Genomic DNA, 27,929 nt, shown 5'->3' on the forward strand with positions numbered 1-27,929 from the left:
ATATAAATGCTAGTTAGGAAAGTTAGAAATTCCTCCCAGTAATTAATTAAAACATGTTGCCCCTTCCAGCAAGTTGACCTGCATAGCACGTCCTATAACCCTGCTCCCTTCAATTTCTGCATGAAATGACCCTTTTACAAATTGTCTAGCTGTCTAGCGGGACAGGTCTCCCCTCTCTGGGAAGGGAGAGGATTCCAAGTTTCGTGGAGCCCACATGGAGTCTCCGGGTGTGTGGGACACTGAGTTCTGGGTAGTGACGAAGGCCGGACGTAGAACCCGACCGGATGACAACCTCTCCACTGGTCAGGGCCAGCTCCACCATCTATGAACACATGGTGGTTCCCACTCAGTGGGTCAGAAAAGGTTCCTGCTCAGTTGGAGTGTACCTCCGTTGCCCAAACCTGAACAATGACTCCCAACCTGAAGGGAAGAGGCAGTGACACGCAGAGGTGGATTTGAAGAGGGAGGAAGCAGAAGAAAGGATGTAACTCTGAGGTCACAAGTAGGAGAGCTAAGAACAAGGTCTAGGGAAGAGATGAGTTTGGGAGACCAGAGCATGTGTGCTGGAGTGTCTTGTCTTGTTTTTTGATGTCCAGTCATCTCTGATGTCGAGTCATCTCTGACCCATAGTGACTTCATGGACATTTCTCTCCCAGACTTCCCCACTCTCCACCTTTGATTGCTTTGGTGGTGTATCCATAGAGTTTTCTTAGTAAAAATATGGAAGTAGTTTACCATCGCCTTCTTCTGCTGAGTACCTTGAGTCCCTGAATTGTCTCCTGTGCTGCTACTGCCCAACACAGGTGTCCTGGAGTGTAGCATCACGTAATTTATATCTACCCTGGGCACCTGTGAGTATACATTTACTCACCTATACATTCAGTTACTTATTTTGATTCTTCTGATGGTAAGTATCTTTCTACCTGTCTCCCTCAGCAGAGTGTAAGCTCCTTAAGAGCAGGGAATCATCACCAATGGTATTTACTGTGCTCTTACTGTGTGCAGAGCACTGTACTAAGCACTTGGGACAGTACAACAGAGGAGGTAGATACGTTTCCTACCCACAACAAGCTTACAGTCTAGAGATGTGTATATTACTCTTCCCAAATGCCTAGTACAGTGCATTTCAGCCAGTGAGGGCTCAATAAGCCATATTACTTATACTGCTACTACTACTATTATTAGGACAAGAAAGGGGATAGGGAAGAGGGAGAGAGCTGATAGAGGGCTATAAAGCCATTGGCCAGGAGTCTCTACACGATGAGGAAAGGAATAAAAATGATAGTATTTGTTAAGCATTTACTATGTGCCAGGCACTGTCATAAACCCTGGAGGAGGAAAAGCAGGAGAAGCAGCATGGCTCAGTGGAAAGAGCATGTGCTTTGGAGTCAGAGGTCATGGGTTCAAATCCCCGCTCTGCCAATTGTCAGCTGTGTGACTTTGGGCAAGTCACTTCACTTCTCTGGGCCTCAGTTACCTCATCTGGAAAATGGGGATTAAGACTGTGAGCCCTCCGTGGGACAACCTAATCACCTTGTAACCTCCCCAGCACTTAGAACAGTGCTTTGCACATAGTAAGTGCTTAACAAATACCATCATTATTATTATTATTAAGCAAATCAAGTTGGACACAGTCTCTGTCCCAAGCAGGAAAGTGGCAGAGTCAGTACTAGAACCCATGACTTTCATTCATTCATTGCTTACTGTGTGCAGAGCACTGGACTAAGCGCTTGGGAAGTACAAGTTGGCAACATATAGAGACGGTCCCTACCCAACAGTGGGCTAACAGTCTAGAAGGGGAAGACAGAGAACAAAACAAAACATATTAACAGAATAAAATAAATAGAATAAACATGTACAAATAAAATAGAGTAATAAATATGTACAAACATATATACATATATACAGGTGCTGTGGGGAGGGGAAGGAGGTAAGGCAAGGGGGATGAGGAGGGGGAGAAGAAGGAGGGAGCTCTGTCTGGGAAGGCCTCCTGGAGGAGGTGAGCTCTCAGTAGGGCCTTGAAGGGAGGAAGAGAGCTAGCTTGGCGGATGTGTGGAGGGAGGGCATTCCAGGCCAGGGGGAGGACGGGGGCTGGGGGTCAATGGCAGGACAGGCGAGAACGAGGCACAGTGAGGAGATTAGTGGCAGAGGAGCGGAGGGTGTGGGCTGGGCTGGAGAAGGAGAGAAGGGAGGTGAGGTAGGAGGGGGCGAAGTGATGGACAGCCTTGAAGCCCAAGGTGAGAAGTTTTTGCCTGATGCGTAGGTTGATTGGTAGCCACTGGAGATTTTTGAGGAGGGGAGTAACATGCCCAGAGCATTTCTGGACAAAGACAATCCAGGCAGCGGCGTGAAGTATGGATTGAAGTGGGGAGAGACAGGGGGACTTCTGACTCCAAGGACCATGCTTTAGGGACCATCTCTATATGTTGCCAACATATACTTGTACTTCCCAAGCGCTTAGTACAGTGCTCTGCACACAGTAAGCGCTCAATAAATACGATTGAACAAATGAATGAATATGCCATGAGGCTTCTCGAATGGACAGCCACTGGAGGTCTCTGGGAGAGTGGAGAGACACGTGCAAAATGACCTTTAGAAAGATGATCTGAACAGCTGAGTGACTGGAAAGGTGGGAGGCAGGGAGACCAGAGAGGAGGTCAACACAGAAGTCAAATTTTCCAAATAGTTTATTTCCTCCAAGTTCAGCCATGTTTAATTCACCCATTGAAACACTCAGTGTGGTTTATCCTTCAGAACAGATTTTTCTTCTCTGCCTCTATGAGTCTCCTGAGAGAATTTTATAGGATCACAGGGCTGGAGGGAGATTAGTCTCCGGCCTCCAGGAAGACTGTCCTTAACTTGGGTCAGGCCAAGGGCTGGATCACAAACACAGCATGCCCCGAGAAGCAGTGTGGCCTAGTGGAAGGAGCACGGGAGCCAGGCGACCTGGATTCTAATCCTGTCTCTGCCACTTATATGCTGGGTGACCCTGGATCAGTCACTTGATTTGGGGCCTCAGTTCCCTCATCTGTAAAATAAGGAGTAAGACTGTCAGCCCCATGTGGGACATGGACTGTGTCAACCTGATTATCTTGTATCTACCCCAGTGTTTAGTATAGTGCCTTGCACATTGTAAGTGCCTAACAAATACCATTTAGGCAAATACCACGAAGATGCCCTGCCAACTCAGGGAAAGAGGAAAGGGGAAGATGTCAGAGATTGCTATGAAAACTGGAGAAGATCCCCAAACTCAAGTGGGAGATCCTAGATGTCCCCCACCAAGTAATGGAACCGGTCCCTTATAGCCCCCTCCTTACTCTCTTTCCACTTCTCACTGACCACCAGTGAGAACGCAGGGAAGGAGGGCAGAGTCAAAGGGAGTGGGAGGCACATGAAAGGGAAAGAAAGGGATGGAAGGAAAGAGAGAGAGAGGAAGGGGAATGGGATTCAGGGAGAGAAGAAAGGTAAATATTCCAGAACCATTTTCAGCAAGGAAGCATCATGGGCTAGCATAAAGAGAATCAGCAAATGGGTTAGGGAGTCTGGATCCTAGTCTCTGCTCTACCACCTGTTTGCCTTGTGATCTTGGGCAATTCACTTCACTTCTCTGGGTCTCAGTTTCCCATCCATACAATGAGGATTTAATCCCATTCTCCCTCCCTCTCTGAGCCTCATGTGGGACAGAAATTATGTCCAACTTGATGATCTTGTATCTACCCCAGCTCTTAATACCTAGTAGTTTTGTTTTGTTATGTTTTGTTTTGTTGTCTGTCTCCCCCTTGTAGACTGTGAGACTGTTGTTGGGTAGGGACCGTCTCTATATGTTGCCAACTTGTACTTCCCAAGCACTTAGTACAGTGCTCTGCACACCGTAAGCACTCAATAAATATGATTGAATGAATGAATAATAGTTGGTACATAGTAAGCACTAAACAAATACCACAGATTTTATTATCTCTAGGTCTGGCCTTGGGCCCAAATTTCCCTGACCACTGACTTCTCCCTTATCTACAAAAGATCCTCAGACACTATGGATATAGGGGAACTGGACTGTGGGCTTGACTCTTGCAATTGAGAATTTTATTGAACCCAGGATCACTCAGCCTGTTGCTAAGTGCTCTAAACACTTTGTTAGAAGTAGTGGGCAGGATTGTTTGTTTTCCAGCCAGGAAACAAAATTACTTTTTATCGTTGGTCCTGTCGGTGCTTGGAAACAGTGCTGGGAAAAGCTGCTAGTCTTCATTCCAAGTGATATGCGATGCCTCTGCATTGATTTTTTCTTTATTTTTATTGGCCAGCTCTGGATACATATTAACCTCCTATGGTCAATATTTATCCATGTTCTGCTGCCCCAGAGTGGTATCTTATCCACTGACAAATGAATCAGGGAGTTGGGCCAAGATAATAATAATAATAATAATTGTGGTAATTGTTAAGCACTTACTATGTATCAAGCACTATTCTAAGCATTGGGGTGGTTTGTAGGTAATCAGGTTAGATGCAGTCCCTATCCCCCAAGGGGCTTACAGTTCAAATAGGAAGGAAGAAGGGGAAAGAGGAATAGAGAAGGGAAGAAGAAGGGGGAAAGGGAAAGAAAGAAAGGAAGGGAGAGGTCAAGAGGGAGCAGGAGTTGGAGAGAGAAAAAGGGAGAGCGGAGAGAGAGAAACAAAGGAGAGGAAGAGGGAGAGCGCTTAGTACAGTGCTCTGCACATAGTAAGCACTCAATAAATACGATTGATTGATTGATTGAGAGAAGAATTGAGAGGGATTATGAATGAATATATACATTCCAGACTGTAAACTTGTGGGCAGGGATTGCATCTACCAACTCTACTATATTGTAATAATAATAATAATGATGGCATTTGTTAAGCACTTACTATGTGCCAAGCACTGTTCTAAGCACTGGAGTGGTTACAAGGTGAACAGGTTGTCCCACGTGGGGCTCACAGTCTTAATCCCCATTTTACAGTTGAGGTAACTGAGGCCCAGAGACGTTAAGTGACTTGCCCAAAGTCACATAGCTGACCAATGGCGGAGCCAGAATTTGAACCCATGACCTCTGACTCCAAAGCCCGTGCTCTTTCCATTGAGCCACGCTGCTTCTAAATGCTTAGTTCAGTGTTCTTCACACAGTAAGTACTCACTAGACACCAGTGATTGATTGATTAATTGATATGCCAAAAATGCCCAAAAGTACCTGTTTCTTCTTGCCTGTTTCTCCTGGACTGAAGACAAGACACTCAGCTCTGCTCCCTCACCAAAAAGGTGTTTGTGAGAGGAATGGGCAAGGAGCAAAATGGAGAGCCCTCCCAGGGAGAAGTGGAAAGGAATGGGAAAGGTCAGAGAGTCTTCACTCCATCCCACAAATTTAGGAGAGGTTTGAGGTTGGATATGTGGGAGTGACTGGCAAGGAGCATTATAAAGCACTGGAATGGAGAACCATGGAAACTCCTTCTTCTCTTTCCCCACTGTCAGCTTGTGTGGCAGGCTGTAGCTGGGTGGGGGAAGCAGTGTGGCCTGATGGAAAGATCACCAGCCTGGGAGTCAGGAGACCTGGGTTCTAGTCCCAACTTTGCCAATTTCTTGCTGTGTGACCTTGGGCAAGTCACTTCAGTTCTCTGTGTCTCAGTTTTCTCCACTGTAAAATGGGGATTGAATACCTGTTCTCCCTCTTACTTAGACTGCGAGATCCACGTTGGACTGGGACTGTGTCTGACCTAATCACCCCGTAACTGCCCCAGAGCTTAGAACAGTGTTTGACACGTAGTAAATGCTTAATGAATACCATTAAAAAAAATTGGGGAAAGGGGAAGAGGCAAAGTGGGATATGACCTCTGAGCAATCAGGAGGACCAGCAAAGAAGCTATTTACCAGATGCCTAATGTGATATTTTCCCGGTGCAAAGCAGTTGGCCTGCTTTGGATCCACTAATAAATGTCAATGCCAATGGTTGAGAAGCAAAGGTATTGAGCGTTCTGGGAAAGAAATATGGTAACGAGACCCGTGAGCTCGGTAACATACAGATGTGGGAAGCAGCTCGTTGTGGTGGCTTCCTGCTGATTTTCTGGACTTGCACATGCTACGCGGATGAGCTCACTGAAACTTTAGACAGTTGTGGTGGGATTGGACCAGGACAGCAGTTTGTGTCTCTTCAGCTAGGCAACAGCCATTTTAACCCTGGCCTGGCAATTCCATCTTTCTTTCCTGCATCCATCCACCCTACAACCATTTTTGCTCCTCGCTCATAATTTCCTCGCAGCCTCATCTCTCCTCTGTAGCTGTTGCCTCCTCGATATGCTCCATGAAAAAAGCATGGAAAAGCATAGAGACAGCATGGTCTAGTGGATAGAGCATGGGCCTGGGACTCAGAAGGACTTTGAGTAAGTCACTTCACTTTTCTGGGCCTCAGTCATGGGAATCAAGAGTTTGAGCCCCATGTGGGACAGGGACTGTGTCCAACCTGATTAACGTGTATCTATCCCAATGCTTAGTACAGTGCCTGGCACATAGTAAGTGCTTAACAAATACCATTTGAAAAAAAAAAGGCCCAAGGACACGTTTCTTATGTGGAAAGACTGGAATACTCATCTCTAATTTTCTGTAACTATAGCCTCCTTGATAAGTTCCACGGAAAAAACGTGGAAAACCAAGGACACATTTCTTGGGCAGAAAGACTGGACTCATTTCTAATTTGGCATCTACTGCTACCGAGAGATGACTGAGAATGTCAAACCAAGCAGGAATTAGACCCTTGTCTGATTCTTAAGTCCCTCCCCGTTCACCTCCTCTTCAATTTGGACCCTTGGTCTGTTTTTGATCAAACACATCATTACCCTGAAGGGTTTTGGCCATCCCTGTGGGACTCAGAGCTGCCTCCATGTAACCGGATACGTTTAGAAGACTAAAAATGAAAGCTTTCAGTGAATTATTGATGTGCCTGTGGGTTAAAAAAGAGAGAGCAAGCACTTTTGTTAAAAAGGTTTTAACGCTTTCCACTCCTTAGAGATTTTGGCGAGAAGTCGCCTTTCAGAGCTCTGGACTGAAATTTCGCACTCTGATAGATCAACAGGATGATTCGACATTGGCTCAGTGGTAAATTCTAACTAAGCAGGAAAATTACTCCTCTCCGAGTACAGAGAGAGACAAGAAGAGCCTGGGGAAAAACTCAGCTACATGATCCGTGACTATGTTTCGGAACTCCTTGGCTTCATCCCTGAAAGAATCCCCTTCCCATTTAAAAACAGCGGATGCTAAAATGGTATCAACTGCCAAATATCGGACCAGGACTTATGATTACCATTATTATTATTATTATATTAGTATAATAATATAAAGGTATTCATTTAGTGTATCAAATACTGTTTTAGAATTTGGAGTAGACAAAAGTCGGGGACAGGGACATCACTTTTATCTACTCCAATTTCTAGAAGAGTGTAACCTCAGTTCAAGTAAGTGGGAGAATAGGTATTAAATCCCTATTTTACAGATGAGGAAACTGAGGCACAAAGAAATTAAGTTATTTGCCCAAGGTCTATTTGCCCTATGTCCCCTGTTGTAGTCTCACAACTGCTTAGTACAGTGTTCTGCACATAGTAAATGCTCCATAAATACCATTGATTGATTGATTGATTGGATTCGTTGCTCTGTACTAAGTGCTAGAGAAATCCCAAACACAGTCTCTTCCCTCAAGAAACTTTCACTCTAGTGGAAGAGACAAACACAAAAGGATTTGCCAACAGAGTAATCTGTTTGGAAACTCTCCGAGGCCTTTTTAGAGGCCTTGGATCAGGAAATTTGAGAGTCTGGCTCACACAGCCATGGGGGTGATTCCTCCCACACCCCCAAGAAACGAGCACCCATGCCCTTGACTTGCCTGTGGTCCCACAGCAGGCAGGTGACAGAGCTGGGACTAGAACTCAGATCTGCTGGACCACGGACCTTGGCTCTTTCCACCAAATTTCTATGTCCAGACATGAACCTAGTCAAGTGAAAAAAATAAGGGTGAGTTTGAAAGTCTTAACTCAGGCATTTGAAATGAGAGGAGAATGGAGAATAAACCTTCCTCTTTTCTCCCAACACATTACAAACCGGATGGTCAGGCATCTAAAAGTCCCAAAAGATGGTGGGGTGAAATGGGGAAAAAAATCCACAGATTTCCAGAAAAGCAGCACAAAGGAGCAGTTGAGCTGCAATCCATCATAGTAATAAAGCATGCCAGGTCATGACGTGATGGAAAGTTCTCCTCTCCAACAGGCTCTCCATTTCTCCGGAGAGCGAGGGGCCGTCCTCCCCGGGAAAAACTCCCAGCTTCCAACGGGCCCCCAAAACTCAAGGATCTCCATAGGCAGTTAAGCCCTGTGGTTCAGAGGTCAGTAGGGAGGACCATACTGTTGGACCAAATCCCCATGAGGACCCCAAGCAAAATGCTGCCAACTTAGAGATCAGAGGGAGCCAGCATATAAAACCTAACAGGGATGAAGGGTGGAACATTTCGAGGCATTATAGAGGGGTTTTCAGAAGAGGACAAAAGGAGAAAGGTTTGGATGGTGGTGGTGGGAGGTGACTGTCAGGGTGCCATGGAGATGGAGAGTCAATCCTGACCCCAAATGGCATAATTGGCAATGGACTGGCCGGCGGCTGATTGGACACCATGCTTGGGCCCGACCACCATCCAGCGCAGGCCATGTCCCGGGAGAGCTCAGCTGATGCCAGCGCGACATCAGAATGGAGGGAAGGAGAACATCATGACTCCACAAGACCCCCAACCTGGTTCCCTCCAGAAGCTGTGACCCTATTTTCCCCATTCATCTTGGCCAACCGGCTCAGAGCTTCTCCTTTAGGCCAAAGTCAATGCAGGACATGAAGGGGAAGTGAGAGACACTCAAAGGACCTGTCTTGGATTCCCGGAAAGGCAGGTGGAAGATGGGAAGCCCCATACCATTCCTGGCACTGCTCAGCTGAGAGGGGAGAGTGGAGTCTACTGGAGATGGACGGCCATTTTGGTGCCTGGATTGCTTTCTCCTTTTGGGGATGTCTGTAGGACTATGGAGATGAGCAAGCAGGGAGAGAGGGAGAAGTGTCCCCTTCAGCCTCTCAGTGTGGTCCCCTTATGGCTCAGGGGCACCTGTGGAGACGCTCGGTAACCCCACCATTTTTGTGCATGAGAGAGATTGCTGAGGGGACCTGGATTCAAATCCTGACTCCACTTGCCAGTTGTGTGGCCAAGTCACTCAGTTTCTCTGACCTTTCATACCCTCACTTGTAAAAAGGGTTGAAATACCTGCTCCCTATCTCCTTGAGACTGTGAACCCTATATGGGATAGGGACTCTGTCCAATCTGCTTGTCTTTTATCTCTCCAGCATTCAGTACAATGCTATGCACATAGTAAGCACTTAACAGATATTATAATTATTCGCTATTATTATTATTACTATTATTATTGTTGTTGTTGTTATTATGGGGTCAGCAACTACAGGTAAGTACCAATGAAAGCAGGGCTGCCTTCCTCAGAATTGGATCAGGGCCATGCTCATTGGCCATATTTGACCCCATCCCCTCATTCAGAAGGAGGAGGGGGCACTTTTGGTGAAAAACTAAGTCTCCTCCTGCCAAATGAGTAAATGGCACATGTTATCCTGGAAGCTCCCAATTCCCCTTGCTATGCCTGTTAGCAAAAGTGGATTTTGTTGTCTTTCTCCCCCTTCTAGACTGTGAGCCCATTGTTGGGTAGGGACCGTCTCTATAGGCTGCCAATTTGTACTTCCCAAGCGCTTAGTACAGTGCTCTGCACACAGTAAGCATTCAATAAATACGATTGAATGAAATGAATGAATGAATGGAAAGAGCACGGGCTTGGGAGTCAGAGGTCGTGGGTTCTAATCCCAGCTCTGCCGCTTGTCAGCTGTGTGACCTTGGGTGAGTCACGTAACTTCTCTGTGCCTCAGTTAATTCATCTGTAAAATAGGGATGAAGACTGTGAGCCCCACATGGGACAACCTGATTACCTTGTATCTACCCCAGCCTTTAGAACAGTGCTTGGCACATAATAAGTGCTACCAAATACCAACATTATTATTATTATTAGCAGAGAAAAAACATGTATCCACTGCCCATTTAAAACCGATCCCTTTGATGCAGTTGTACAGCAGGAAACAGTGAAAAGACTCAAGAAACCTTTTAGGAGAAACAACTCTACAGGGTCCATTTTTATTTTAAATGCTATTTGTTAAGCGCTCACTATGTGCCAGGCACTATACTAAGCGCTGGGGTAGATACAAGCAATAAGGTTGGACACAGTCCCTGTCCCACTTAGGGCTCACAGTCTTAATCCTCATTTTTTAGATGAGGCAACTGAGGCACAGGAAGTTAAGTGACTTGCCCAAGGTCACACAGCAGACAAATGACGGAGCCAGGATTAAGACACAGGTCTTCTGACGCCCAGGCCTGTGTTTTTTTCACAAGGCCTCACTGCTTCTCATCACTGCCTTTCCCTGGCGGGGTCACAAGTTGATAAACTTCCAGGGAAGACAGGTGATAAAACTCCACTGGATCATCAATTTTTTTTCAGGGGCTGGAAATTATCAACCGCAAGTCCTCCCCTCCCACCACAAAGATCAAGTCGACACATCTAAATCCAAAAGAAACTCTCTAAAAATATCTCCTCCACCTTCCACCCTTTCACCCACCACGGAGAGCGATGCCAGTGGCCCGGTTTGGAGGTGACTAGGGAGACACCGGTGATAAATTCTCTCTCCGCTGAAGAATTCCTCCCTGGTTCATGCAATCCATTAAGCCTCTTGAACATAACTTAAAACAGGAAACAGAAGGCAAGTAAGTACGGGTCAACGCTGATCTATAAATTAAAACTAGATAGCCAAGGGTTGTATTTCCCCGGTAAAAAGCACATTTTGGCCATATGCAGAGGCGATGGTGAGCTGTGAGAGGGAGGCTAAGTGGGGAAGCCTGCTGCCCAATTCCTCCCATTGACCGAACCTAACAAAGGCACAGTCATCCACGCTGTTCTCATTCGGTGCCTCTCGGCCGGGCCGCTCAATCTCTGACAGGGCGGTCGAGCTGACAAAACAGCTTTCGTCGTTTCTCTTTTCTCTCAGATAGCGAGCGCTCTGAGAGTCGACTCTCGTTTCAACCAACACCGCCACCGCACTTTTCATTTTCAAGAATGCTGCGGAGCGTGCACTGCTGTGGGCATGTGTGTATGTGTTTGTGTGTGTGTGTATGCTGTCGAACTCCACTGCAGGCTTAAACCTGGGATCCACTTTTTGCTGCCTGTCCAGGAGATAGAAGGGAGTGTAGCTGTCAGGGAGCCTGGCCCTCACAACCCCAGGGTTGTGAGGTGTCCTCTGATTTCCCAGGTGGGAACCTGAAGCTCCCAGCCCGTTCTGCAATAACCTTTTCCAAATGTGGGCTGAGTGGGAGAGAGAAAGAGAAATGGGGGGAAAGGGAAAGAGGGAGAAACAGGGAGAGAGGAGGAGACGTGGGGATGGATAGAGAGGGAAGGAAGGAGATGCAAGGGAGACAGAGAGATGGAAAGGGAGAGAAAGGGAGAGGGAGGGGGAGAGAAAGAGAGAGGGAAGAGGGAGAAAGGGAGAGAGGAGAGAGAGGGAAGTGTTGACCATCAGTGGGGAATTGAAATGTGATGGCTCCTGTCCTGGGTCTGGAGAGCTAAAAGGTTTTGGGAGGGAAGGCTAAATGAGTGACCACGACAATGAAAACCCAGAGGGGATTGCGAGTGGGCTCTTCAGCCCATTCTAAATGCAGAAAAAAAAAAAGAAAAAAAAAGCTGGAGGAAAAAACATTTTAAGACATGCTCCAATCCACTGGTCATTGACCAAAAGGGTCAATTGCACCATCTCCTTAAAGGGAGATCATCTTTGTCCCACGTCCCCCACCTCCCCTCCTCCAGCCCCGAGATGCTTGGAAATCAACCCTGCCACTGGTTTCCCCTCCTCACCACTGCCCTTTCCAGATCCTCAATTGTTAGTCCTGTCTGATTAAATGGGCTTTATGAGCAGGTGCTGGGCCAGCTGGCCATGGAGACACCCGCCCAGTCCTCCCTGGACTCCGCACCCGGCAGGAGCGGAAGGAGGAGGCCATGGTACTTAGCCAGGGCTCGACAAACCACTCAAGCCAAACCCACTGTCCCTGCTGTCCTCGGAACCTGGGCCACATGGGAATGACCGGGTGACAGTGATGTGGCTCAGCACCGCAACGAATCCCTCAGCCGCTCGAGCCAGCCTTGCCCGGCATCTCGGTGGGTTATCAAGAGGCAACGGAGAAACCAGTCTAGCGTCCACGATTCGGCTTCCAGGCGCAGGAGTCAAGGAAGGGAGTTCATGCAAGAGGAAGAAGAAGAATATCCAGTCACGGAAGGGGTAGGGCAGCCCCACTTTAAAAGGAGTTCGATCCTGGGCACCCAGGGCAGTTTCCACGGGTGCGTTCCTGTGGGTTACCCAGCTCTCCTCAAACATCTGTCCCCTTCCCATCAGGCAAGGGTTGGTTCAGAGAGGACAGAGAGCATCTCACTTCAAAACCAAAGAGGTTGCCAGAATCAGATCTCTGAAGGGGTCTGGGGCTGGATGGGGGAGAAGGGTAGTGGGGTTTGATAGGAACATCCTAGGTTTTTATTTCTTCCTTTGTTGCTTTAAAATACATTGTACAGGTGAACACAGGAGAGGTTCATGCTACTTGCTGGAAGCAATAAGGATCCCATCTCAGGGACCATGGTATTCCACGGTAGCCCCCCGCCTCATCCCCACCGTGGGCTGGGGAGTGGGGACGCTGCTGATCCGCGGCCCGTCTCAGTAGCCCTTAGGAGGCGGTGGCCTCTTTTCCGAGATCCTGCACGAGGGAGACAGACAGATCGATTCCGTCGGCTTCTCCGGCCCGGACGGCCGGGTCTGCTGCCCCGGACACAGGTCCGGCCGATTCCACAAGGTGCCCCTCCTCGGGCTGAGGTGTCAGACGGCCGTCTCCAGGTCTTCGTGCCCCATAATCTGGTAGTTCTGGCAGCTCTCGAGGTAGGAAGCCAAGTCTGGGTCTCCGGCCTGCTGGGCTCTGTCTTGAGGCGTCTTGCCCTACACGAATAGGGGCAGAGAGGGAAAGATGGCAGGAGGTTGCCTGCCTCGGCCCGGCATATGTGGTTGGTGGGAGGGAAAGCCCTAAGGTCATATGGTGGGGGTCTCCATGCCACCTGTTCCCACCAGGCAATGCGTCCTCATGCAGGGGGGCCTTCAAAGGCTCCCAAACTGTGCAGACCTGGGATTGGGTGGTGGAGAGGAGGGAAGGGGATGGGAGGATGGGAGGCCCGAAGAACTGTCTAGACCATCTAAGCTCCTCTTTCCAGGAGGTCTCCGAACGGATGTCGTCACTCCCGTCAGGAGCGGCAGGCGAGCCGATTCTTCAGGACTGTGGAGCTGGGTGGAGGAATGGATTCTAGTGCTGGTGGTTTGCACAGTGCCCCTTGTGCCTCTCTCATCCTAATCGGCCGTGTTACCACCGGGGCCAGGAATACACAGAGCCAGTATGCTGGCAGGGATGCAGAGCCCTGGAAAGTGACTGTTGGAGGGGGGGAGGGGGCAAGGGGTGATCGGGCGACCTACCTTGGAATCCATCTTTCTCAGAGAAGCTCCCGCATCCACCAAGAGTTGGCACACGCCACGGTGCCGCTGGCAAGCTGCCTTGTGCAATGCTGTCTCACCCCTAAACCAAAATGAAAGAGGGCATAAGCAGTGAGGGGCTTGAAGAGAGGGATGGAGGGGTGCTTTGGCTTTCTGGGGTGTGGAGCTGACGCCAGAGGAATTCTGACAATTTGGCAATAAGGCAGTGCCCCGCCAAGTGGCTCCTATAGAAGAGAGCTCCCTCTCAGGCAGAGGGCACTGGGAAGGTGTTCATTGATAATAACAATAATGATAATAATAGGTATCTGCTAAGTGCTTACTATGTGCAAAGCATTGTACTAAGCTCTGAGGGAGGTACAAGATTATCAGTCTGGTCACAGTTCCTATCCCATGTGAGACTCACAGTCTAAGGGGAAGAAAGAATAGGTATATCATCCCCGTTTTGCAGATAAGGAAACTGAGGCACAGAGAAGCAAAATGACTTGACCGAGGTCACACAACAGGCAAGTGACATTAAGAATAATAATAATAATAATAATAATGATGGTATTTGTTAAGCACTTACTATGTACAAAGCACTGATCTAAGTGCTGGGGAGGTTACAAGGTGATCAGGTTGTCCCGATGGGGGCTCACAATTTTAATCCACATTTTGCAGATGAAGTAACTGAGGCACAGAGAAGTTAAGTGACTTGCCCAAAGTCACACAGCTGACAGTTGATGGAGCCGGGATTTGAACTCCAAAGCCTGTGCTCTTTCCACTGAACCACACTACTTCTCTAGAACCAGGTTCTAGAGAACATGTTCTCTAAAACATTATTAGAACCAGGTCCCCTGGCCCCTAGGCCCGGGCCTACAGATGCCTGTCCCCCATCGTGACTTCTCTTGCCCTCTCTCCCCTCCGAAGCCCAGATGCAGGAGGGCTCCACTCACGTTTCGCTGTCTGCCATATCCAGTAACTCTGAAGGACCTGTGTAAGAGAACAAGGAAGCCACTTCAGGGGGCGGAGAGTTAAGGCAGAAAGAAGCCAGCCAGCCCCCTGTTATGCTGGAAAACAAGGAGAGAAGTAGAGCCAGCACGGGGAGGAGGGCCATGCCCAGGAATCTTATTCATGATCCTCCTCTCACGCCTGGAACCTGAGCTGGAAGAGTCAGGTAGATTCCAGAGAGACCGCCCCCCCGGCCACCCACTCTTGGGGTCAGGAGGAGCAGCGGGGTTTTTTTTTGAAGAACTGATCATGACTATAAAGTCATTGGAAGAAAGGCACCTGCCTGTCTGTCTGTCTGCCTGTAACGGACAATCGGACCTAGGCTTCGGGGCAGAGAATCCCCTCCAAATCTGGTCCCATATCTGCCACACTTTCTCTTTGGAGAGAGAGTGGCTGTTTGCTGATCTGCCTTCAAATGTGGCGTCTGGGGAGCAGCCATGAATTAGAGAGGAGGGGAACAGCTCAAATCACATCAGAAGAGGTCTAGGTGGACAAGAGCCCTTATTTCCCGACTCCAGGGGTCACTGAGCCAAAGGGCAGGAGACTGGGAGGAGCTGAGCAAGGAACCACTAGAGATGTTAAGAGAAAATCCACTAACAAACAAAAATGGCACTAGAGCAGGCTGGTGGGTAGATAGAGCTGGGGTAGCCCAGGGAAATAAGCAATCAGTGCTATTTATTGAGACTTACTGTGTGCAGGGCACTATAATAATAATAGTGGCATTTGTTAAGTGCTTACTATCATTTGTTAAGTACTTACTATGTGCCAGACACTTTACTAAGCTCTGGGGTGGACACGAGTTAATCGGATTGGACAAAGTCCCTGTCCCACATGGGGCTCACGGTCTCAATCCCCATTTTACTGATGAGGTACCTGAGGCCCAGAGAAGTGAAGTGACTTGTCCAAGGTCACACAGCAGATAAGTGGTAGAGCCAGGATTAGAACCCCAAACCTTCTGATTCCCAGCCCTGTGCTCTATCCACTATGCCATGAGCACTTGGGAGACTATGATACAATAGCATTGGTAGACACATTCCCTGCTCACAACAAGCTTACATTCTTGAGATAAGAACACCACAACCGTCTCCCCAAGCCTGCCCAACCTTAATGCTTCCCACCAGACGGTGCTAGAAACCCACCTCACTAAGCCGCCAGTGAGCAAGTAGGAGAGGGAGGACCAAAGGAAGACCTGCCCAGCTAAAGGAAGGTCTAACTAGTAATAATAATAATTGTGGTATCCGTTAAGCACTTACTGTATGCCATGCACTGTACTAAGCACAGGAGCTAATCAGGTCAGATGCAGTTCCTGTCCTACATAGTGCTCATCCTCATAATAATAATGATGACATTTATTAAGCGCTTACTATGTGCAGAGCACTGTTCTAAACACTGGGGAGGTTACAAGGTGATCAGGTTGTCCCACGGGGGGCTCACAGACTTCATCCCCATTTTAGAGATGAGGTAGCTGAGGCCCAGAGAAATGAAGTGACTTGCCCAAAGTCACCCAGCTGACAATTGGTAGAGCTGGGATTTGAACCCATGACCTCTGACTACAAAGCCCATGCTCTTTCCGCTGAGCCATGCTGCTTCAGGTGGCATCGTTGACATTGTGGATGCTGGGAAATTTCAGAATCAAACCTACAGGATGTGGTGGAGAAGGAGGGAAGGAAGGAGGGGCCGGTGGGGTGGGGGTCAGAAGGCGGATGGGAGGGAGAACAGGAAGGTGAGAGAAAGGGAAAAAAAGATGGAAAAAGGAGAAAGGAAGAAATGGAGAAAGGGAGAGAGATAAGGAGGGAGGGGAAGAGAAAGGATGAGAGAGAAAGAAAGGAAGAAAGAAATGGAGGGAGAGCCTAATATCAAGGCCCCTAAGTGGAAAGAAGAAGAGCAGAGGAAGGCAAAGGACAGTATGGACTGTTGGAAAAAACAGGTTGCATCAATGTCCCTGGGTTACAGCGAGAGGATGAACAAGAGCGCTGGAGAGTTTCATCTAGCAGCAAGGGGACAGCACTTTCCTGTCCCATCAGAACCCACGCCCCAACTCCCCATCCATTAACCCGCTCCAGTGTTAAATGTTTCATTCATCCCGACACAGATTCCTCCAAAGAAAACCGGAGCCTCTAGGCCTTGGCCAAACGTCTCCCTCCTGCCCTCCCCCAACCCCTCGCCCTCTCTGAAACAGTCAGCAGTGGGTCTCTCTCCTCTGTCCCACACCCACCCCTTCCAAGCCCCTCTCCCTCTCCTCCCCAGTTGCCCCCTTCCCCTCGCCGGATCTCATTTTCCATCAGTCTCCCAGACGCTGTCAGCGGACCATTCCAAATCCCCTGTGCCGCGGGACAAAAGCCGCACAGATGTGGGAAAAGCCGGCACTGGGAAAGCTAAGGGCACTGTCATCCTGTCCCAGCAGGAAGCCTGCAGTTTCTCTTGGGGACAAGAGGCAGAAAAAGAAAAAGAGACTGAAGGCAGAGAGACAGAGAGAGAGAGACACACAGACAGGGTAAAATAACCCCATAGAAATCCAGAAAGGAAATGCATGAGTGAGATTTCTATCAAAGAAAACAGCAGGAGGGGAGGGCGGTGGAAAATAAAGACAAAAGAACAAAATGTGTGGGGAGGTGAAGAAATAACCTCTTCCTCACCAAAAAAAGGCTCAGAGGGGAAGAGGTGGGGGGAGGAAAATGGATTGAAAGGAGTTCCTGGGAGAACTCAGCTGGGGCCCTCTCTACCCTTAACGACTCTCACTGACTGGCTGAAATTGTTAACTCTTCTTCCTCAGTGATTCCCCCTTTCACTCCTCCCACCACCCACCTTCCAGCTCCTCTGAGAGTAAAGCAGCACAATGTGCCTGTGGTAGAAACTGCTGGAAACAAGACGGCCAGTGCTGGAAGCAAGATGGCCACCACTGGAGGTCGGAGACCCTCACAGCAGGAAGAGTGGGGGCCAGGGTCTCTTCTGTGACCCCTTCTAGGTGAAAGGCTAGTCAATTCCCCCTTTCACACACCTCCCCGGTGCCGGTCGGGAAAATATACAAATAACTGATTTCCAGTTCTGAGTGCCAGTCAGCAGCGCGGTTTGCGGGACTTAGAGTGTGCCAGTCCTCAACGCTGCCTTAGGCAAGCGAGAGAACCCCGGGGTCCCTAACTTGAGGCTTCTCCACTGAGAACCATGACCATGACAATTGGGTGGCCCAGCTCAGTATGGGAAGGTTGAGGAGTGAGTAGCCAGGAAAAAGACCTGACACCAGACTGGGGCTAGGTCACTTTTTTGTCCTTTGGAGAGCTCAGCTGACCCCAGCCTAGGAAGTCCAGGGGCCCTCTGTAAATAAGGTCTTCTGAGCCTTGCAGTGACTGCTCCCTGCCCAGGTGACCCAAGGCTGAGGGATCAATTCAGTAAGGACATCCAGATCCTTTTGGTCTCCGGGGGTTGGGAAGGGTGAGGTGACACTTTTTCAAGGTGGATCAATGTCTAATGGACTTTCCCATCCCTCACCCCCACCAGGGATTGCTCCCAGCATCCTTCCCGCCTCTGGACATCCTGGAATGTTGAGGGGATGGCTTGTGGGAATGGAGAAGGCAGGGGATGGGAAGGAGACTGGATGTTTGTGAGGGAGTTTGTATATTTTTGGTCCTAAATCGCAGCCCAGAGTCAGAGGCGAATGTCTTTTAGTTAGGTGAGAACTCTGGATAGCAGCGATATCTGGTTGCGGGGTGGTCAGACCCTCAGTTCAGGTGGAAGACAGAGGGGAAAGTTGGACTTATCCACACCCTCATGACCTGTCTCCTTACCCCTGCCCCTGCTAAGGAGACTTTGCTGAAACCTCCTGCCAGCGGTAAGACCAGGGACACAAACTCCTGGAAGGCAGAAATTGTGTCTATCAACTCTACTGTATTGTGCTCTCCCAAGGACTCAGCCCAGTGCTCTGCTCCTAACAAGCACTTCATATTTTTTATGGTATTTATTAAGTGCTAACTATGCATCAGGCTCTGTACTTAGCGCTGGGGTAGATACAAGCTGATCAGGTTGGGCGTAGTCCACGTTCCACATGGGGCTCACAGTCTTAATCCTCATTTTACAGATGAGGTAACTGAGCATAGAGAACTTGAGTGGTTTGCCCAAGGTCACACAGCAGACAAGGGGCAGAGCCAGGATTAGAACCCAGGTCCTTCTGATTCCCAAGCCTGTGCTCTGTTCATTAAGCCACGCCCCATTCCCAGCTCTGACCTACTCACCGTGGTCCAGGATGTATTTGACAATGTCGCCGTTCCCCAACTGGGCTGCGTAGTGGAGGAGGGAGCAGTGATCGGGGCCCCGGATCAACAGGCTGCCCCCATTCCTGCAGCACTCAATGAGCTGGAAGGCAAACGCAGAAGAAACGGTGGGGTTCCCTTGAAAGTCAGGGAGATGGACATAAATCACTAGGTCCTTCCTCAACTAACTGGCAGCTATCCCTACTCCTCAGCCCCCTCTCCATCTGACCCCTGAGGCCATCGCCTGCCTTGTGTTCACAACCTGACGTGTTTCAAGCCTGCTCACAAAGTCACTGTCGAGCTATGCACTGTTCACGAATTTGGGGCCTGATTGCCTGTGGTGGGTTTCATTCTCTTCACTGAGCTGAGCCTCCTCTGCGGCCCAGAATGCTCTTAATCCTTGTTCTTTATTAAGCACTGATCATTTGCGGAGCACTTTACTAAGCACTTGGGAGAGTAATAATAATAATAATAATAATAACAATAATGGCATTTATTAAGCACTTACTATGTGCAAAGCACTGTTCTAAGCGCTGGGGAGGTTACAAGGTGATAAGGTTGTCCCACAGGGGGCTCACAGTCTTAATCCCCATTTTACAGATGAGGTAACTGAGGCCCAGAGAAGTGAAGTGACTTGCTCAAAGTCACACAGCTGACAATTGGAGGAGCTGGGATTTGAACCTATGACCTTTGACTCCAAAGCCCAGACTCTTTCCACTGAGCCACGCTGACTGTGAGCCCCATGTGGGACAGGGACTGTATCCAACTTGAATATCTTGTACCTATCCCAGCGCATAGAGTGGTGCTTGGCATACAGTAAGTGCTTAACGAATACCTCTGGTTATTCTCTGCTACTCAGAGAATAAGCATAGATGCTTTTTTGAGACAGGAGGAACTTCTTACCTTTATGAGATCTCCAGCTATTACAGCCTGTAAGAGGGCTGTGAAAGACAAAAGAAAGATTTACTGTTAGCGACCAGACCCTTATTAATAAAGAATATATTCATTAAGTGCTTACTAGGTGCCAAACACTCCCCATGACGCTTACAGTCTAAGGGAGCGGGAGAACAGTTGTTGTAATGCTATTTTGCAGATAAGGAAACTGAGGCACCAGGCAATTAAGTGCCTTTCCCGAGGTAAGTGGCAAAATCAGGCTTAGAACCCAGGTTTCCTGAGGCCTAGCCCTGTGTTCCTTTTAATTATAATAATTAATAATCATAATCACTTTTATAATATATGTTAAATGGTAGTTTTTTTGTTAAGCACTTACTATGTTCCAGGAACTCTTCTAGGCACTGGGGTAGATACAAGATAATCAGGTTGGACATAATCCCCATTCTGAAACATGAGGCTCACAGTCTTAACCCCCATTTGACAGATGAGGGAACTGAGGCAGAGAGAAGTTAAGTGACTTGACCAAGGTCATATATCAGACAAGTGAAGGAGTCAGGATTTGAACCCAGATTCTCTGGCTCCCAGGCCAGGACTCTTTCTATTAAGCCAACCTGCTTTTTCAAAAAAATATATATATAATATTTGTTAAGCCCTTACTATGTGCAAAACACTGTGCAAAACGCTGAGAAGCAGCGTGGCTCAGAGGAAAGAGCCCAGGCTTTGGTGTCAGAGGTCATGGGTCCAAATCCTGGCTCCACCAATTATCAGCTGTGTGACTTTGGGCAAGTCACTTCACTTCTCTGGGCCTCAGTTCCCTCATCTGTGAAATGGAGATTAAGACTGTGAGCCTCACGTGGGACAACCTGATCACCTTGTAACCTCCCCAGTGCTTAGAACAGTGCTTTGCACACAGTAAGCGCTTAATAATTGCCATTATTATAAAACACTGTTCTAAGTGCTGGCGAGGGGATACCAGGCTGTCCCACGTGGGGCTCACAATTTCAATTTTACAGAAGCAGTAACTGAGGCACAGAGAAGTTAAGTGACTTGCCCAAAGTCACACAGCTGATAAGTGGCAGAGCCGGGATTCAAACCCATGACCTCTGGCTCCCAAGCCTGGGCTCTTTCCAGTGAGCGACGCTGCTTCTCACTTACTATGTTCCAAGCTGTAGTAGATACAACATAATCAGGTTGGACACAGTCCCTGTCCCCCGTGAGGCTCAGAGTCTAAGTCAGCGGGAGAACAGGTGTTTCATCTCCATTTTGGAGATGAGGAAACTGCGGCCCAAGAAATAAGGTGACTTGCACCGGGCAACACACTAAGCGAGTTGCAGAGCCAGGACTAGAACCCTGGTCTCCAGTTTCCTTGCCCAATGCCCTTTTCACTAAAGAGGGCCCACACCCTACTCCAGGAAATGTATCCAGTTTGGGGGCCAGGGATTCAGAAAGGAAGTGTGGAGGGTGAAGTGAACAGGGTCACTGCAAAGATCCTCAATGGGGAATTATTAACTAAAGGAAAGGAAAGGCCACTTCAGCAGATCGGAAAGCTCCTATTGACACGCAAATACCCTGGCATTGAGCAAATGCCTGAGGAGAAATTGGGAACTGGGGAGAAACTGTTTTGTCAAAGGGAACTGGTATCTGCAGTGCAGTGCGGCAATTGGCTCTTTTAGAAAACTATCTGCATTCTGGAACTGTGCAGCAATAGGGGAATGGGGAAGTGTTATAATATCCCTATTTGGAAGGAAACACGGACCCGTTTACATCCGGGAGAAAGAACGGCCTCTTCCGGGCCTGGCCCCGGCTCAAGTTTGCACCCGGGGATGCTGTCTTTCAGACTGCCCAAGCCCAATCTCCGGAAGCTGCTCCTGTGGTCCCTTCAAAGTATGGCTCAGTGCTCAATTTCCAAAGGTGAGAAGCCACTGAGAGGCTCACTCAGCTCGGTTTCACAATTATTACAGGCTCCTCTCAGCCCTAATTTCTCAGCAGAACAATAAAGTCTGTGCATTTGGATATGTAGCGTAACATTCTGAATTCTGGGTTTTTAATCACTGCCACGGTTTGCAGCATACTCCTTGTGGTATTCTCTGGGTCTGCCCTCCTCCTTAGACTTTAAGCCCTGGGTAGGAGAGGAACTGGATCTGTTATTGGTTTCCCCCAGTGTTTAGCATAGAGCTTGGCACAAAGCAGGAGCTTAATGAGTACCACAGTCGAATCCATACACGTTTTGGAACTGATTCAGTTGTATAGCCTAGTGGATAAACAGCCATGACCCCTTCCTTCCAAGGCTTTTCAGTGATTTCTTGAAGTGATTCTCCCCATCAAGACTGTAAGCTCATTGTGGGCAGAGAATGTGTCTGTTATACTGTTGTTTTGTACTCTCCCAAAGGCTTAGAATAGTATAGTATAGTATAGTATAGTATAGTATAGTATAGTATAGTATAGAGAGAGTGCCCTCCCTCCTCATATCCGACAATTATTCTCCCCCTTCAAAGCCTTATTGAAAGCACAGCTCTTCCAAGAAGCCTTCCCTGACTAAGCCCGCCTTTCCTCTCCTCCGACTCCCTTCTGTGTCACCCTGACTTGCTCCCTTTTCTCATCCCCTTTCTCAGGCCCACAGCGGTTACGTACCTTTTTGTAATTTATTGCTTCTATTAATGTCTGTCTCCCTCTCTAGACTGCAAGCTTTTTGTGGGTAGGGAATGTATCTGTTTACTGTTATGTTGTACTCTCCCTAGCATTTAGTACAGTGCTCTATTTACTACTCTATTTATTTTGTTAATGACGTGCATATAACGTAAGTCTATTTATTCTGACAGTTTTGACACCTGTCTACATGTTTTGTTTTGTTGTCTGTCTCCCCCTTCTAGACTGTGAGCCTGTTGTTGGGTAGGGACCATCTCTATATGTTGCCAACTTGTACTTCCCAAGTGCTTAGTACAGTGCTCTGCACACAGTAAGTGCTCAATAAATACGATTGAATGAATGAATGAATGCTCTGCACATGGTAAGCACTCAGTAAATATGATTGACTGATTGATTGGTAGAAGGGAGGAAGCAAGGTGAGGAAATAGGTGTTCCCTTGAGGGAGGTGAAGGGAGTAATAATAATAATAATGATAGTATTTGTTAAGCACTTACTATGTGCAAAGCACTGTTCTAAGCACTGGGGGGATACAAGGTGATCAGGTTGTCCCACATGAAGCTCACAATCTTAATCCCCATTTTACAGATGAGGTAACTGAGGCACAGAGAAGTTAAGTGACTTGCCCAAAGTCACACAGCTGACAATTGGTGGAGCCGGGATTTGAACCCATGACCTCTGACTCCAAAGCCCGGGCTCTTTCCACTGAGCCACGCTGAGAGCGAGGAGGGGGGCTCACTGTGGGCAGGGAATGTGTCTGTTTATTGTTATTTTGTACTCTCCCAAGCACTTAGTACAATACTCTGCACACAGCAAATGATCAATAAATATGACTGAATAAATGAATGACTTCTAGCCATCTCAACAAAGACCCTGCTTTGACACTGAATAAGGGAAGCCTTTCTTCTCCCCTCCTCTATTGCACTCAAGATCATAAGCTCCTTGTGGACAGGGAACTTGTCTACCAACTCTGTTATATGGTAATTTCCCAAGTGCTTAATAAAGTGCTCTGCACATAGTAAGTGCTCAATAAATACTGATTGATTGATTAAATCCAGCAGTTATTTTCTAACATTCCCTTGGGGGAGATGGAGTGAGTTACAATTTTTGGAGAGCTCTCGTGCCTCTTTTATTACAGGGAAGATGTCAGAGCTTCTAAGAAGTGCTTGATTGAGATCAACAAATGCTGATGAGCTCTGTTCACAGGATGTATTCTACAATCAGGGTCTTAATGGGATAAACAAATGAAAACATATTTGTTCTCCTTCCACATTTCCAGAATCTCTCCCTTCTTCTCCATCAAAACAAGTGGTATTTGTTAAGTGTTTACTCAGTGTCAAACACTGTTGTAAGCACTGTGGAAGATACAAGATAATCAGGTCAGACACAGTCCCTGCCCCAGTGAGGCTCATAGTCTAAGTATGAGGGAGAACAGGTATTGATTCTCCATTTCACAGTTGAGGTAACTGAGTCCCAGAGAAGTGAAGTGACTTGTCCAGGGTCACCCACCAGGCACACGGGGGAGCCGGTATTAGAACTCAGATCCTCTGACTCCCAATTCTGTGATCTTTCCATTAGGCCCTGCTGCTCCAAAAGATCACCAGACTGACCCAAGCACTTGCCATTTCCCAGCCTGTTTACGGCATCACTCATCTTTCTGCCTCTTTTCTTTCCCCTCTCTAGCCCAAATTTCATTCTGCAGCCCAGACCATTTTTCCAAAAGTTCATTCTGCCTTCATCTCTCCACTCCTCAAAAACCTCCGACGGTGACCCATTCTTCTCCACTTCAAGTAGAAATTCCTGATCATGGGCTCTAAGACACTCAATCAGCTCTCTCCCTCCTACTTATGCACTCTCTTCTTCCATTCCAACACAGCTTCTACTCTTTCATCTTTTCAAGCTAATCACTGTGCCTCGCTCTCATCTCTCCCACCACTGAACCATTGCTCACGCCCTCCCTCCTACCGGGAACCTCCCTCCCTTTCACAACCAACAGATCACTGCTCCCCCGTCCTTCAAAGTCCTTCTGGAATCACATCTCCTCCAGGAAGCCTTTCCTGATTAATTTCAAATCTCCCCATCCCAAATTCATCGCCCCAGTTGCCACTTCAGCATTTCTGCACCAAAGCATTTGAATAGTCACATCCTCCCACAGCACTTAGGCACATTCTTTAAACTCTATTACTTCCTGTTTCCAATAAAGTATTTAGTGTCCATCTCCCCAACTAGATTGTAAGCTCCTCATGAATAAGGATCATGTCAACTAATTCCAATGCACTTTCCCAAGTACTTAGTACAGGGCTCTGCACACCAGAGGCACTCAATAAGTAGCATTGATTGATTTTCTTCTTACCTGGTGCTGCTGTACTACTTCACCCTGGTTTCCTGTCCCTTTGGCAACCATGGCTGAAAGAGGGATTTGTGTTTATCCCACTGGCCAGTTTTCCAGGGATGGGACCAGAGGGGTATGGGACAAAATACCTGATTGTCCCACCTAGTGTGGGACGTGTGGTCAATAACTGAAATAGCAGTGGGGAGAACCACAGAAAACAATAATTATAATTATGGTATTTGTAAAGCGCTACATGCCAGTCACTGTACTAAGCACTGGGGTAGATACAAGCAAATCGGGTTGGACACAGTCCCTGTCTCACATGGGACTCACAGTCTTAATCCCCAGTTTACAGATGAGGGAATTGAGGCACAGAGAAGTGAAGGGATTTGCCCAAGGTCATGCAGCAGACAAGAGGTGGAGTCAGGACTAGAACCCAGGTCTTTCTGATTCTTTGGCCTGTGCTCTATCTTACTAGAACACCTTACTTCTCTAAGAAGCAGGAAGATAAAGGGCAAATGGGAGAATATTCAAATAATAATTATGGTATTGTTAAGTGCTATGTGCCAAGCATGCCTAGCAGAACAGGACACTAGGAAGAGGACATCTGGGTGTGCATGGAATGAAAGTAGAAAACAAGAGACAAAGGAGAAGACTAAGAAGAGGGATAAGGAGAGAACACAGAGGAACAAGAAAGGTTTTGAAGAGAGCGAGTTTAAAGAGATGGATTGTTGGGACATAAATGTAGCAAAATCTAAATATTTCATGGAAAACAGCTAGTTTGTTGAATACTATTTTATGCTGCTTAATTTGCTGCCCCCATTTTACACTAATGTTTATGTAATATAATGCTTATTTGGCCCGCTTACCCGGAGGCAATTCAAATGTGGATGGATCAATATGCCAGCAAGCAAACAAATACATGTGTACTGACATAAATCCCCACAGTAAACTCTTGCTATATCCCGTCCCTGGGGAAGCCACAACTGGCCTTGTCAAAGTCTCACTGCCTTATAAAGTGATCGAGGATGGAGTGGACTCCTGGGTCCTTAGCTGGTAGTCCCCAGCTGAGGGTCAGAACTGAGCATTGGGACAAAAAGGGAATAGAAATTTTAGGAAGTTAGTGAGGAAATGAGTACTCTAGTTTGTAAGCTCCTTGTGGGTGGCTATCATTTCTACCAACTCTAATGTATTATACTCTCCCAACTGCTTAGTATAGTGTTGTGCACACTGTAAGTGTTCAATAAATACCATGGATTGATTGACTGGAAGGGGGCAGGCTTTGAAGGGTTAACCAGTCAGATGTCCACCCTTTTGGCCCCTTTCCATCCTGACTGGAAACTCTAAAGTTTGGTCAGAGGCCAGGGAAGAGCCGAAGCCGGAATATTCTCTTCAGCTCGGCCTCAGTTCCCGGGCTACTGACAAGGGCTCTCACTAGCCCCCGGACCCTTTTAAAGAATGATTGTATTTGCTGTGCACGTATAATACGCCAAGCCCCGTCCTCAGCACTAGAGTAGATACAAACTCACCGGATCAGACATGTTCCTCTTCTGCCACTCCCTTCTGCCTTGCTCTTTTTATTCATCCGCTCTCCCAGCCCCACAGCACTTATGTACATTTGAGTAATTTATTTACTTAAACTAATGCCTGTGCCCCTTTCTAGACTCTGAGCTCACTGTGGGCAGGGAACATGTCTGTTTGTTGCTGTACTGTACTCTCGCAAGAGCTCAGTACAGTGCTCTGCACATGGTAAACTGACTGACGTGCCCCACCCAAGACTCACAGCCTAAGGGGGAGGAAGAACGAGTATGTCATTTCCATTTCACAAATGAGGAAACTGAGGAATGGAGAGATGAAGTGAAGCACCTAAGGTCTCACAGCAGGTGAGTAGCTGAGCCGGAACTAGAACCCTGGTCCTCTGAGTGCTAGGCCCTTGTCTCTCCTTTCGACTATAGGTGCAACCGCAGAAAAACTGATGGGAGAGAGACAAGGCTGAAGACACCAGGCAGAAAACAGCAGAGCAACAGGACAGCATGGTCCATTTTATTGAGAAGCAGCATGGCTCAGTGGAAAGAGCCCAGGCTTTGGAGTCAGAAGTCATGGGTTCGAATCCCAGCTCCGCGACATGTCTGCTGTGTGACCTTGGGAAAGTCTTAACTTCTCTGAGCCTCAGTTCCCTCATCTGCAAAATGGGGATTAAGACTGTGAGCCCCACGAGGGACAATCTGATCACCTTGTATCCCCCAGCACTAAGAACAGTGCTTTGCACATAGTAAGTGCTTAACAAATGCCATTATTATTATTCTGCTGAGTTCCTGAGGCCTGCTACCGGGTCGCTGATAACCATCAGCCTCCTTGCCGCTCCGTTCTTGTGCTCGATGATTTCCCCTGGCTCGTAATTCTACATCCCTGGGAAGGTTCAAGCACAAGTAAGATCTAAAGCCTTGAAGTCTTCCGGGTGGGGCAGAGGAGGTAGAGTGAAGTGGGGCAACCCAGATTCCAGCCTGCCTTATCTGCTTTATCGAGAGTCTCCGGGCCTGCAGAGGGAAGCTTGGTTTTCTTCCTCTCACCTCATGGGTTCAGTCCAAGTCTCTGCCTGCCAGCTGTCTCAGCACACTTCTCTGATGTGAACTAGGATCCTTCAGGGCCTCTTAAAAGGAACTCAAGTTGAAAAGTGTTCATATTTTTCAAGCTGCATTATCCCCGACTCGGTCTGCAAAACGACTGGAGTGACGGATGGCCGTCCGTTTGAACCGGAGCAGCGATCTTGCATGGGAAATGACTTCCAGGTGCGGGAGCGAGCCTGGTGATGTGCGTCAACTTGTGTTCCAGAAAAATAAAAGGGGGTTGGTGGGCTGGCTGTCCAGTAGCCCAGTAAGTGTGTCCGCTGTAGCCGGTGGCCAGCTGATCGGGCTACTCTGTTGGAGGCCCTCTCACTGGGGGAAGGGGTAACCATGTTGAGTCGAAGTTCAATTTACTAGCACTTAAATAATTCTGTATACATCCCTCAACACTTGCGTGTACAGGCATTTTCAACTGCCTCCTTTGTTTTGCATTCTAATGACTCAGTTTGTAAATATGTGTGTGTCTGTCTCCCCTTTTGATTCTAAGCTCCTTGTGGGGAGGGAACTCATGCCTCTGTTGGATTTTTCACCTCCCCACTCTTAGCCTGGGAGCCCTGTGGGGGG

The 27,929-nt window shown here is 47.9% G+C and overlaps 1 protein-coding gene across 4 annotated transcripts in view; it reads right to left on the bottom strand.

Annotated features, from left to right (window-relative positions):
* Positions 1-11,561: 11,561 nt before the first annotated feature.
* The window catches only part of DGKI (diacylglycerol kinase iota), a 240,066-nt gene continuing 223,698 nt past the window's right edge, over positions 11,562-27,929 (bottom strand). For all 4 annotated transcript variants that reach the window (XM_038752352.1, XM_038752350.1, XM_038752351.1 and 1 more), the window contains 5 exons: positions 19,776-19,813; positions 18,855-18,975; positions 14,574-14,610; positions 13,624-13,723; positions 11,562-13,098 (listed from right to left, as the gene is read on the bottom strand). In XM_038752352.1, the coding sequence (XP_038608280.1) occupies positions 12,982-13,098; positions 13,624-13,723; positions 14,574-14,610; positions 18,855-18,975; positions 19,776-19,813 (413 nt within the window). In that variant the 3' untranslated portion in view covers positions 11,562-12,981. The remainder of the gene's footprint in view (positions 13,099-13,623; positions 13,724-14,573; positions 14,611-18,854; positions 18,976-19,775; positions 19,814-27,929) is intronic.

Source organism: Tachyglossus aculeatus, chromosome 10, assembly GCF_015852505.1.
Source record: "Tachyglossus aculeatus isolate mTacAcu1 chromosome 10, mTacAcu1.pri, whole genome shotgun sequence".
Taxonomy (NCBI): domain Eukaryota; kingdom Metazoa; phylum Chordata; class Mammalia; order Monotremata; family Tachyglossidae; genus Tachyglossus; species Tachyglossus aculeatus.